Source organism: Apium graveolens, unplaced genomic scaffold, assembly GCF_009905375.1.
Source record: "Apium graveolens cultivar Ventura unplaced genomic scaffold, ASM990537v1 ctg1832, whole genome shotgun sequence".
Lineage (NCBI taxonomy): Eukaryota > Viridiplantae > Streptophyta > Magnoliopsida > Apiales > Apiaceae > Apium > Apium graveolens.
In genome coordinates, this window is record NW_027417411.1 from 31,954 (window position 1) to 43,396 (window position 11,443).

General features: G+C 35.4%; 1 protein-coding gene across 2 annotated transcripts; it reads right to left on the reverse strand.

Annotated features, from left to right (window-relative positions):
- Nucleotides 1-2,301: 2,301 nt before the first annotated feature.
- LOC141700165 (structural maintenance of chromosomes flexible hinge domain-containing protein GMI1-like) lies at nt 2,302-11,443 on the reverse strand. 2 transcript variants are annotated; one of them, XM_074503983.1, is made up of 17 exons: nt 11,139-11,443; nt 9,963-10,053; nt 9,826-9,860; nt 9,397-9,472; nt 9,116-9,298; nt 8,784-8,942; nt 8,491-8,512; nt 8,268-8,385; nt 8,032-8,148; nt 7,537-7,856; nt 7,277-7,386; nt 6,967-7,147; nt 6,769-6,877; nt 6,547-6,641; nt 6,228-6,319; nt 5,425-5,491; nt 4,322-4,805 (listed from the first exon to the last, which is right to left on the reverse strand). In XM_074503983.1, exons 10-15 carry the CDS (start codon nt 7,711-7,713, stop codon nt 6,233-6,235), a joined length of 759 nt encoding a protein of 252 aa, XP_074360084.1. In that variant the 5' UTR covers nt 7,714-7,856; nt 8,032-8,148; nt 8,268-8,385; nt 8,491-8,512; nt 8,784-8,942; nt 9,116-9,298; nt 9,397-9,472; nt 9,826-9,860; nt 9,963-10,053; nt 11,139-11,443; the 3' UTR covers nt 4,322-4,805; nt 5,425-5,491; nt 6,228-6,232. The 2 variants fall into 2 exon arrangements, with proteins under 2 accessions (XP_074360085.1, XP_074360084.1); XM_074503984.1 differs by lacking the exons at nt 6,228-6,319; nt 6,547-6,641; nt 6,769-6,877; ... (7 more) ...; nt 9,116-9,298; nt 9,397-9,472 and adding exons at nt 2,302-2,674; nt 2,869-3,047; nt 3,146-3,347; nt 3,584-3,698; nt 4,034-4,237 and having other exon boundaries at nt 4,311-4,805; nt 11,139-11,383.

Here is an 11,443-nt window from a genome sequence, read left to right on the forward strand (position 1 = left end):
GTTCATAGCATTGATCCAGCACTCATACTTGACAGCTTCTTTAAATGTCACAGGATCTGCTGCTTTGTTTAGCTCAGCAAGCAAGCAAGTGAATTCAGGTTCAACAGATGTGTAAGCTAGGTTGGTGATGTGAGGTGCATAAAGAGGTTTGGTAATGTAGTCTTGATACCTGACAGGTGGTTTATGTTGTCTCGAGGATCTCCTGACTGGTTGGCTTGCTTGAGATTCTGTAATTGGTTCCTGATTATCTAAGGTGTTGGTGGTTGTATTGTCAATTTCAATGGTTGAAGGCTGATTTGAGAGATCAGACTCACTGGGTTCAGGTAATATAGGGAAAATCATGTTTGTAGAGTGGATGTCAGGTGGTTGTGTGTTTGTTATTTGAGGCAAAGGTAACATGTATTTTTCTATGGAGTTATTGTTGAAGGGGAAGATCTGTTCTTTGAAGGTTACATCTCTGGACACAAAGGTTTGTTTGTTTAGTAGATTGTACAACCTATAACCCTTTTGACTCACATGGTATCCCAAGAACACACATGGAACTCCTCTAGGGGAGAATTTGTCTGAAGTGAAGGCTGGATTGTAAGCAAAACTCAGGCAACCAAATACTCTCAAATGATCATATTCAGCAGGTTCTTTGTATAAAGTCTCATAGGGTGTTTTGTTTGCCAATACAGTTGTTGGTAGTCTGTTAATGAGGTGAACAGCAGTGAGCACACAATCTCCCCAAAAGGATAAAGGCAGGCCAGCTTGAAACCTGAGAGCTCTGGCCACTTCTAGGATATGCCTGTGTTTTCTTTCTACACGGGCATTTTGTTGTGGTCTTTGAACACAAGATGTCTGATGTTTTATTCCATTTTTGGCAAAGAATATCTTACACAAACTTGTGTTAAACTCAAGGGCATTATCTGACCTAATTGTTTTAATAGTGGTGTGAAAGTGTGTGTGCACATACTTCAGGAATGTCTCCAGGGTAGCAAGACTGCCAGATTTATGCTCTAGCAAATAAATCCAAGTATTCCTACTATAGTCATCTACTATCGTTAGGAAATACCTATATTTACCCTTAGTGCATACTTTGTAGGGGCCCCAGATCTCTATATGTATAAGATCAAACTTGGTAGTAGCATGAGAATCACTTAAACTAAATGGCAGTTTAGTGAACTTAGATAAAGGACATGTAACACACACCTTGTTTTGCTGAGCACCAGTTGCAATAATAGTTTTAATCTGTCTGATCTTTTCTACTGGAGCATGGCCAAGCCTGCTGTGCCACAGTTCCAAGCTATTTCCTTCAGTCACTGAGCTTTGACTAGAGTTATTGACCGCAGAGTTTGTTGTGGGTACATTACCAGAATTCACATTCCCATTGCGAAGCCATTCTGCAGGTACAGCCTGGGCAAAGTGGTTTATTAGATAATATAGCCCATTTCTGGCTCTTCCAATGCCTTGGACCTGCTTACTGTCAGAGTCCAAAATAATGCAGTGAGACGTCTGGAAGATAACTTGCACTTTGCTCTCTTTCGCCAATCTTTGAACTGAAAGGAGGTTGTGTTTGAAGTGAGGAACACATAAAACCCCTTTCAATTTCATTCCATTATCCAGATTTACTTCTCCAGAATGAGTGATTTTTGCCTGATCTCCATTTGGAAGGTTTATGGTTGTCCGACTGCTAACAAGTGAGGTTTTTGACAGATTCTGAAGGCAGTGTGTCATGTGATCTGACGCTCATGAGTCAATAATCCAATCATTGCTCAGGGTTGTCACAGTGTTGCAGTGCACCATCCCAGAGAAATGGTAGTTAATCTCTTCATCTGTTTCAGACCCTTTAGCTTGCTGCATAAGTTGAGGCATCATTTTGGCTAACTGTTCCAATTGATGAGGACTGAAACCAGCATATTCACTGTTTGATGTTTGCACATTTGCAGCCAGTTTTTGGTTGTTGAGTAACCAGCTCATCTAAAACCTTAAGGTGTTAGAGGAAGGCCCAATAGGATCATATATTTAACACATCCAAAAATTTCGCATACTTGTTTTTGCTCTTCTCAAACTTTTTCAGGGCCTCGTCGTATAATTCATTTTCTTTGTCTAGCTGGTCATTTATTGTTCTCAACATGGACTTCTCTGCATCAATCATACGTTGATAGCGAGAATTTTGACTTTGAAGTGCAACAACTGGAAAGTATATAGAGGGTTTCCTGAAGAAATGAAAAGCACTGCACGTCAATTACTATAGTCTAGTGACATAAATTTTTAATCAAAATTAGGGAAAAATGGGCGAAGAATTCAGAAAGGCCGGACTGAAAGCTCATAACAACATACATATAACTAATTGAAAAACAAATATCTTACCCACATCCTAGAGAAATAACTCCATATTTTCTTACGATACCTCCATCCAAAGAAACCGCACCATGGTGGATGTATTCTAGTGCTTTTCTCATTGTTTCCCTAGTTCTATAAACCTGTACCTCACCTAAAAGATGATAGAATAAGGTCTCTCGTAGACCTTTACCTCCAGAAGTCCTTGTGTGTAAACTGATTAGCATCCAAATATATCATATTGACAGCATATCCTGAAAATCCTGGTGGGGTCTTTCCATTTGGTAAAGTAGGATCAGACAACAAAAGCCTTCTCTGAGGATCTCCACTGTCACATTCGCCTTCGTATGGCCTGTTACACAATAGGTTGCCCATCACTCTTCACAATAAAAGTCTGAACATACAAAAATCACGTTTCTCTGTTTAATGTGTAACAAGTTGCACATCTCTCTTACAAGTAAAACTAATATCTACCAGGAATATCATATTCGATGAAGAAGTGTCTAAATAGGCAACAAAAAGTATTTTCATCATTCTTTACAGTACCTTACATCTTCAAGACAGATAACAGAATAACGTCTATCTAAAGATGTGCCAAGTGCAGATGCCAATGCTTGAAGACCAGTGGAACAGTTCACATTTCGATTTACATCACACGTTTCAAGATTATGAGCAGCTGTATAGGATTTACACACAACTCCAAGCATTTGCTCCTCTCCAAGAAACTGTCAAAATCCCGTGTCAAGTAAAAAACAGAGAAAATTATGCACAGGCTTCTATCGTGTAAGTTTATTAAACTAAAAATTCATTGGTAGAAAGAGACCTGGCAAGCTCATTTGTTTCAACACTTCCAAGAAGCTCAACCACACCTAACATATCTTTTGAGAAATCATGATATTTCTTGTCTTTCAATACTTTGCAGACATTGGAAGCAGCTGTGTGACCCCTTGATTCAATCTCTCCCAACATTCTCTCTTTTTCAGGTGAATTACTTGAATCCCCATTAGAATTAGCTTCCAGTGAAGCTGAGGAGAAATCACCTTTTAGTACCACTTAATTTAACTACTTTTGTAGATATCATGTAAATTAACTGGAAGAATACACAAAGCATTGATTAACAACAAAATCGTAAGATGGATTTTTTAAAAATATTTTCATTGACAGTGTCTAGCACTCCCATCAGTGTTATATTATTGAATCATTCTAGTATCTTCACATTAAGAACATAACAGAGAGAGACTAAGAGTTGTTGCATTACAACCTTGTAATTCGGACAGGGCTTTCTCATATTCCAACCGTTGGGCATGAAATGTTTTAAGCTTTTGCTCATGCTCTCCAATGCGCCTTCCATCCTGCAAAAACTTGTCTTCAAGTTCCTGCAAGGTGAGAGGCACATTTGACACACAAAAAAAGAGGCTTGATAGAAAATAGAAGTCAGACTATAAGCTAAACCTTTTTATTTCTATATATTTATTTATGAAACATTCATACACATGGGATGTCTCAGCTAAAGCTTTTCAGTCATATGAGCAAGTTCTATTGCCAGTAAGATCAGAGATCTGGGACGAAATTTAAAAGATCTCAACAGGAGATAGACATAGCATTTCTTCGATACATCCCTAACTTACGATAGCATTCCTTTTTTATTATTCTTTCTAATTTACGATATAGACTCGGTGCACAACTTCATTATTTATACATAGCAGTATACCTTCCGCTCATCATAAAGGCTCTTAACTAAGTTTCCTATGCTCTTAGCAGAGTCTGGGCTTGGTCCCAGCACCATTGCATTATCGTCATGTTCAACTTTTGGAGTTCTGAAACCAGATAATTTCTTTTGGAGTGAGATTTCTTCAGCTGTACACTGATGCAGGCTACTCTCATACACAATTTCAGGGGATGTCTCTACAAGCACCTACAAAAGAATCATAATTATCAATATAGGGATCACTATCATCTTAAAAAATTTGCAAGATAGAATTTGTAACCGTTATGTTCATGTTGAGCTTTGGGAAGCGAGAATGTGCAGCACGAAAGGAGAAGCTTCCTTCTATTTCAGGAAGCTAAATAGTACGAACAGTGCAGCATCCATGACGAAAGCTGTATTTCACAGTATCATCCATATCTGTTGAATCGGACTTCAATACAAGAGAATGGGACATGTCACCCTTCTCGTTATCATTGATTGTTTCATCCACAACACCATCAGAGTTAACAATTTCAAACACAACATCTTCCAGTTGAGAACCAGCACAATATTTCTCAGGTATCCGAGTAAAAAAGATGAGGAAAATCAATTCAAATTAAAGAACTTCAGCAAATTTCTACTGCACAACTTCCACTGAATTGGAAAAATGTAAAGGGAAAATAGAAGATAGACATGTAACAAACCTTAGCTGCAACTCTAAGCATTCTTTTCTCAATTTGGGACTTCACTTTAAATAGTAATTTGTTGCTTTTGCTTGAGAAAACAGAAAGGGATACTGCACAGAAAAAGACATCATATTGAATGTGGACTGCAACTCTGCAGATATTATTTGTTTTAATAATAGTACTAACAAATAATAGTAGATTCAAAAGCTCACACTGTATTCAAGTATAGCTCCAAATATATCTGTTTTTTATTTTTTGCAAATAATATTTGTGTTACTTTATCACATGTGTGGATATAATTCACTTATTAGTTTGCAGCGCAGCATTGGGGTTTGGGAAAAAAACTCAACAATACATACCATATAGAATAATGTAAGAAGAATTTAGTAAAAAAAAACTATAAATTAATGAGAAAAAAGTAATTTCAAACTAATTGAAGTACAAAAATTTTAGAATTCTTTTAGAAATTTAGCAAAATAAGTAATGAGAAGGAATCAATAACTAACATGAAGAAGTTGAGAATGAGAATACATTTTACAAGATGAGAACAAACTAATAAACAATAATGAAAAGAAAAACAAATGATCCTAAAGCAGATTAGCGAACATTTGAAGAAGCTAAGCATAACTGATTAGCTAATAGAACAAGATGCACCAGGAATGGCAAGTAGCCAAGAAATTTCTAAATTATGAGAAACATGTCATGCCTTTGAAAAGAAATTAAGCATACCACTTTCCCCATAGCCTTTTGAAACTTTCAAGAGACCACTGAGATCAACACGCCCATGATCATCCACCTGTGAGGCAACAATAGTTCTTGTATTAAAAAACTGATGAATGAACAAAATATCGGAATTCGGACAGCCAAGTAGCATTCAGAGTAAAAAGTAAGCATAGAAATTAAAAACAGCAACGGAAAAGAAAGGCACAGGCTAGCGCTACTGGACAACTGGCTTTCTAAATTACATATATCAACCCAGAGATATATAAACTGATATATAGTTATATGATCCGGTATACAAGTGGTATGAATATACGTACATAGGTATTATACATATATACATACAATGATACAAGTAAAATCTACGGACTGCAGAAAGTACACCAGTGAATAATTATCAAATTTGATTTTTAAATCTTACCTGACAAATCAAAACCCAACGAAATACCACCTTAAACACAATATAGCTTTCTTTCAATTTAGGACAAACTTTGCCATTTTTTTCATCCTGGCCCCCACTAGTTATTTGATACAGCATCAGCCTTTTTTCTAGAAAGAGGCAAAGCTTCCATCAACTACCCTTATATTTCTTCCACTAAACCATTACTAATACGATTATTGTTTTATGTTGATACACAGCACCCAAGTGACAGGCTGATATGTTAGTACTAATTGTGTTAAAAAACATGAGAAATCATAATTATGGAAGTACCTAATAAATTTGATAGATACATATACTGTTTGTACTAGCTGGTGCATGGGAAGGGAAACAAAATAGAAAGTATCAGTAGAAGTTCAGTAACAGGACCCACCTGTACTATGTTTGTTTTCTGTTGAAAATGAAATCCATCCACAATGACAAATCTGAACCTTGTTTAACGTGATTACCATATGCATCAAACACCTGTTAAAAACTCAGAATTAGATATGTATAAAGACAAATAAAAGAAAATGGCTCCCATAAATTTAAAAAAAAAACATTAAATCACGAGAAGAGAGAAATAAGGGATGAAATAATCCTGCTATAGATATGGATTTCAAGAAAGCCAATAAATACTGTATCTCTTTAATGAATATCTAAATCAAAGTTTCTTAAGGCAACTGATTTCAAGGTCTTGAAATTTCTTTAACCTCTAGTTCGAGCTCTTGCACAACATTTCCAGGAAGTAGATGCTTCATAAAATCCTTTGGTTTAGCATTAAGATAGTCTACTGATCCTGGAAGAACTGAGGAAAATGATATAGTCAGAAGACAATAAAAGCTGACCAAATATTTCTAGTCACATAGTAACAGCATTAAAAGGTCTATTGATCAGAAAGGGAACCATTTTACTATTGGCTAACATAGGGATACCTTTGCATGGAACGCTCACGTCAAAGGGTTCATCTTTTGAACATATCGTTAACTGGGCTTCATAGCCAGGGCGAATTAGGTCCACTTCGCTACTTTTAACCAGTATGTTCTACAGATAAATTGAGAGAGTCTTTAATGGAAAATGTATATGCTTAACACTTCAAAAGAACTCAAATAAAGGTTGTGAATATATTATACCTCTGCCGTAATAACTGAACATTTGGATAAAAGATGTGATTTCAGTGTTTCAGATTGAAACAAAATAACACCCTGCTTTGTTGAAACTTTAGCTATCAATTTAGGGACACGCCGAAATGATGTACGGTTTTCATAGACATCGTAGCATGCAATAGAAATTGGGGGGAAATGCGAACCAACCCTGAGCAGAAATTTTGTTTAGTTCACACCAGATATTGTTAGTTATAACGAAAGAAGACATTTACTTGTATTACAAATTTTTAGAGAAAATAATAAAACTCAGGAATATGATAGATGGTCACCATCTTACCTTAAACTAAGCTTTGCATGTTGCATATCACTCACAAGCACCCACCTCTTAACCTGGGACTGTGCCTTAACCCTTACACTATAAACATAACTACTGCAGTCCGATTCTTTCTGAAGAATCTCAAAGCCATGACAGAAAACATCAGATGTGGGAAATGTTGCATTCAGTATCTTATGACATAACATAAAGGAATGAATAGTGAAAGGAAAATGTGTATAATAACATAACGTTAAGCAACTAGCATGTCACTAATTACTTACAATGTGAAAGGAAAATGTATATTCACCAGCTTTTTCAAATATCAATTTGGGGTTCACTGAGAATAAATATAGACCACGAAACCCTTTACGAGATGAAGGTGAAGCACGAAAAGAATGAACATGGCTAGTTTTTTGTAGATCCTTATCTTCAGCATTTATTTTTCTTTCTAAAACCATATACAAGTCTGTCACTGCAATATGCTTCTGGTCCAATTTTTCAGAAACCGCCACACTATATCATAAGAGACAGGACGAACAACTGCTATAACTTCGTCAGGAGAAGCATGACCAGCAGTGACGACAGCATCAAAAGGCAATGACTGAAAGATAAACCAAATTTGTAATGACTGCAGAAGCGACCTTATAGAACCAGTATAAAAACATATTAAAAAGCAATTAAGATAACTAAAAACTTTTTTCAATGTGATTGCAGAGGGTGTAGCTATGATGAAATGTGCATTACAGTTTGTAATTCATAAAACTTATAAGACTTACCCCTTCAACTTCCAGTTCTTTAAAATGACTGGCACTAAGAATATCGATTGATGATGGAATTTTCTTCTGCCGCTTTTCAAGTTGCGAACTCCACTCAGCAGTTTCAATAGACAGACACTGGTGAGGATAAGTTCAATCAAAATACTTACCCCAATCATATTAGAACAAGACATTAAATTGAAAACAAAGCAAAATGTGACGGTTTTGTGTGACTGGTGTGGATATAAAAGTTGAACCTTTCCCGTATCAATAATACTAATAGGAAGTGACTTAGATTCACGGATATCTATTGCTGGATTTCCGTCTTCGTCTTCAAAAATAAGGCATCCCTTTTCATCTGAAATACCTAACTGCCTTCCAGATGTTTAAGTAATAATACAAAAAGCAAAACAGGTACAAAAGTCAGTAAAAAGAACATAGGCACATAAAAACAAAATTTCAGTTAAGTATCTCATGTACCTGCAGATAATTCGAGTTTCCCCTTTGAACAGAAAAAGAAGGAAGCAAAAAGACAAAAAGAGATAGGGTTAGATTCCTTAAGTTAACAAAGTTTACGTCTAAACTATTATATAAAGTGTTACATAAGTGCACGATGTCAGATATTGAACAATTAACTCTTTTGAACAAATACAGAGAGTTCTAGAAGAGGTTTTTATCCATTTATTGCTAGCTCTACCTTATTTAAACACTACAAAATTTCTGGTATAGCGTATTGGTGCGGAAAATGTGCAAATAATTTGAATTTTACTTACCACCTGCATCGCCTTAAAATCCTTCTAAAAGAATGTATTCTAAAACACAATAGATATTGTTTTTATAAACTCCTGAGCATGCTCCTTTCAAAACTTTAATTTTCTGTCCCGACCGCCAGGATTTTCCCTTACTCCTGATGTGTCTATGAACCCTGATAACTGATCCATAAATTGCACCAAAAGTGAGCAATATGGAAAGAAGCATACTTAAAATAGAGAATGGAGAAGGGTATATACTCTTCTTCTACCCGTGCTAAATAATATCCACAAACAGAGAGCCAACGTTGACAACATCAAAAGTACAATAATATGAACAGAATTCTACAACTTACCATCTGAAGAAATCACAAGCTGTTTCTTGTTCGAGGGATTAATGATGATAACAGGTTCATCCTCACCACAATCACTCTCTTCATCATATAGATTATGCATCTGGAAAATCCAGTCCTGATATTGTTTCTCCACTTGCTGAAGTGATAGTTTCTTTCCATCTTTATAAATTTCAACATTTACATCTGAAGATTAGTAAAAGAAAATGTAAGTGACAACAAAACTGACATTAAAAGGCTCCAGGCACAACAAATAATACAAATACATAGCGGAAATAAGACACCTCTATCTTTCTCTAAAGGCTTCTGGCCAAAGTTCTTCAAAGCAGTGGTGTAACGATGGTGATGTGATAAATTGGTCTACAGAACAAACAATTCACCATTATCAGTCATCAATTACATATAAATTGGAGAATATTGAATATATTCATATATTAAATAATATTACATCAGTCAAGGATACACATCATTAAATAATCGAGGTATATAATCCAACTACGTGATCTAGCAATATTTGTTTGTACTGTAAACGAAGCAAATAGATAAGAATGCAATACACATTACACAATATGCCAATATTATAAATTTGTTCATTCAGAAAGTGCAATATCCTCTCAACGTCATGTAATTTCCCTGTAATCCTCTAAAAGTGGTCATATTCCTATGACAATGCATCTTGTCATGTTTGCAGGAAGGGAAATCGATCCACATACCTTCGATGGGGTTGGGTAAAAGCCACCATCAGTTTCTGCAAAAATATGTCAATCACCTAATTTGCAAAAGCAATAATGACAATGAACAGGTAACAAGTTAGGACTGTCTATATATGAGCCAAAGCAATCTCTCATACCAATGAAGCATTTCACTCGTGAGCAACATGTCTTCAATATTTGGGCCCTGTCAACCTTTCGTTGCTTAAGATCCATAAAAGGAAGCCAAGCCTGTTTTATAGTAAGAATACTGATCAATTTCTCCTAACAATTTAAAGCTATCCGAACAAGTATCCATAACTATACATCAATGCAACTTAATTTTACAGACATTAAGGATTATGTCACTTCGGCTGTGCATAATTGGCTTAGGTGTTTATAATTTTATGTCAGAGGCCATTAAGATAATCTAGATCAAAAATAATCTAGATCAATTCTCAACCATACAGTAAGTAGTTGCATTCTTCAAATTAGTAGTTGACATGTGCACTACAATTCCTACAAAGGGTCCTTTGTATCTTTCTCATCAATACTTTCTTATCGTTTTGTTCATAAAGTTTTTAAAACCGAGGAGGCAGTGAGCTTAAAGGTACAAGTCCAAACAGCAAGGCTGCAAATAAAACAGATTACTTTTCTGAATTTCCCTCAACTATGATGGGAGGTTCTTGTCCTTGTGGGCTAAGGAAAGAGAGTATAAGGGCAAGCGTCTCTTGCAAAACCTTATTCACATATTAAAGAGCCGTCAGTTATTTTTTATCAAATCAGGTGAAATCAGGCTAGTTCTCAACCACAGTTTTCTGAATTATAATACTAATCGGTTAAACTATTAGTTTTATTGTTTTATCAGTAATACTAATCCGTCCTAACACTAAAATTTGAAGGTAAATATTATCTCTATCTTAGATGCAAACATATACAATTATATAACTCATTTGAAATGGTGTAGAAAATCAAAAAATTGTGGTGTTAGTAAAGGTAGATTTGAATGTATTATGATTTATAGCACTAGATGTTAGCAATGTCTCTTGGAAGTGTATAATGATTAATGATGGTTGTCAAGGAATTCTAGTGTTAAGCAGTTTTCGCTTGATCAGATCTCTATAAGTCACTTTGTTATCGCGAAAGATTAATACTGAAAAACATTATACTAAGTATTCATAGTGAAATAAGAAAGTACTGAATATATTGGTGGCAGCAGTAAATGTTGGTAAAACTCATAAATATTTATATAGCATATCAACATTTCAATAAGGCTAAAAAAATTACTGACTGGACGGACTATAAACTAGTAAATGAAAGTTCAGAGTATAACACACCCAGCGAGCATCTGGAAGAAGACGTCCTAATCATCGAATGGAAACCCGACTAAAGCTTTCAAAGGTTTCGGCGACACCACATCCTTCATCTTCTAGCTTCTCTAAAATCTTATCAATGTTTTCTTTACCCTATATTGACCATAAGTACAAGCATATTAAACCAAATCTGAATGTACATTGTAGTATTTCACATTTCTTCTGGAGCTTATATTAGCACGCATGCAAATAATTGCTTTTGCATATACATATGAGAGAGTCTGAAGTCTAAACTCATGCTCACATAGTACAATAACACTGTGATTTGC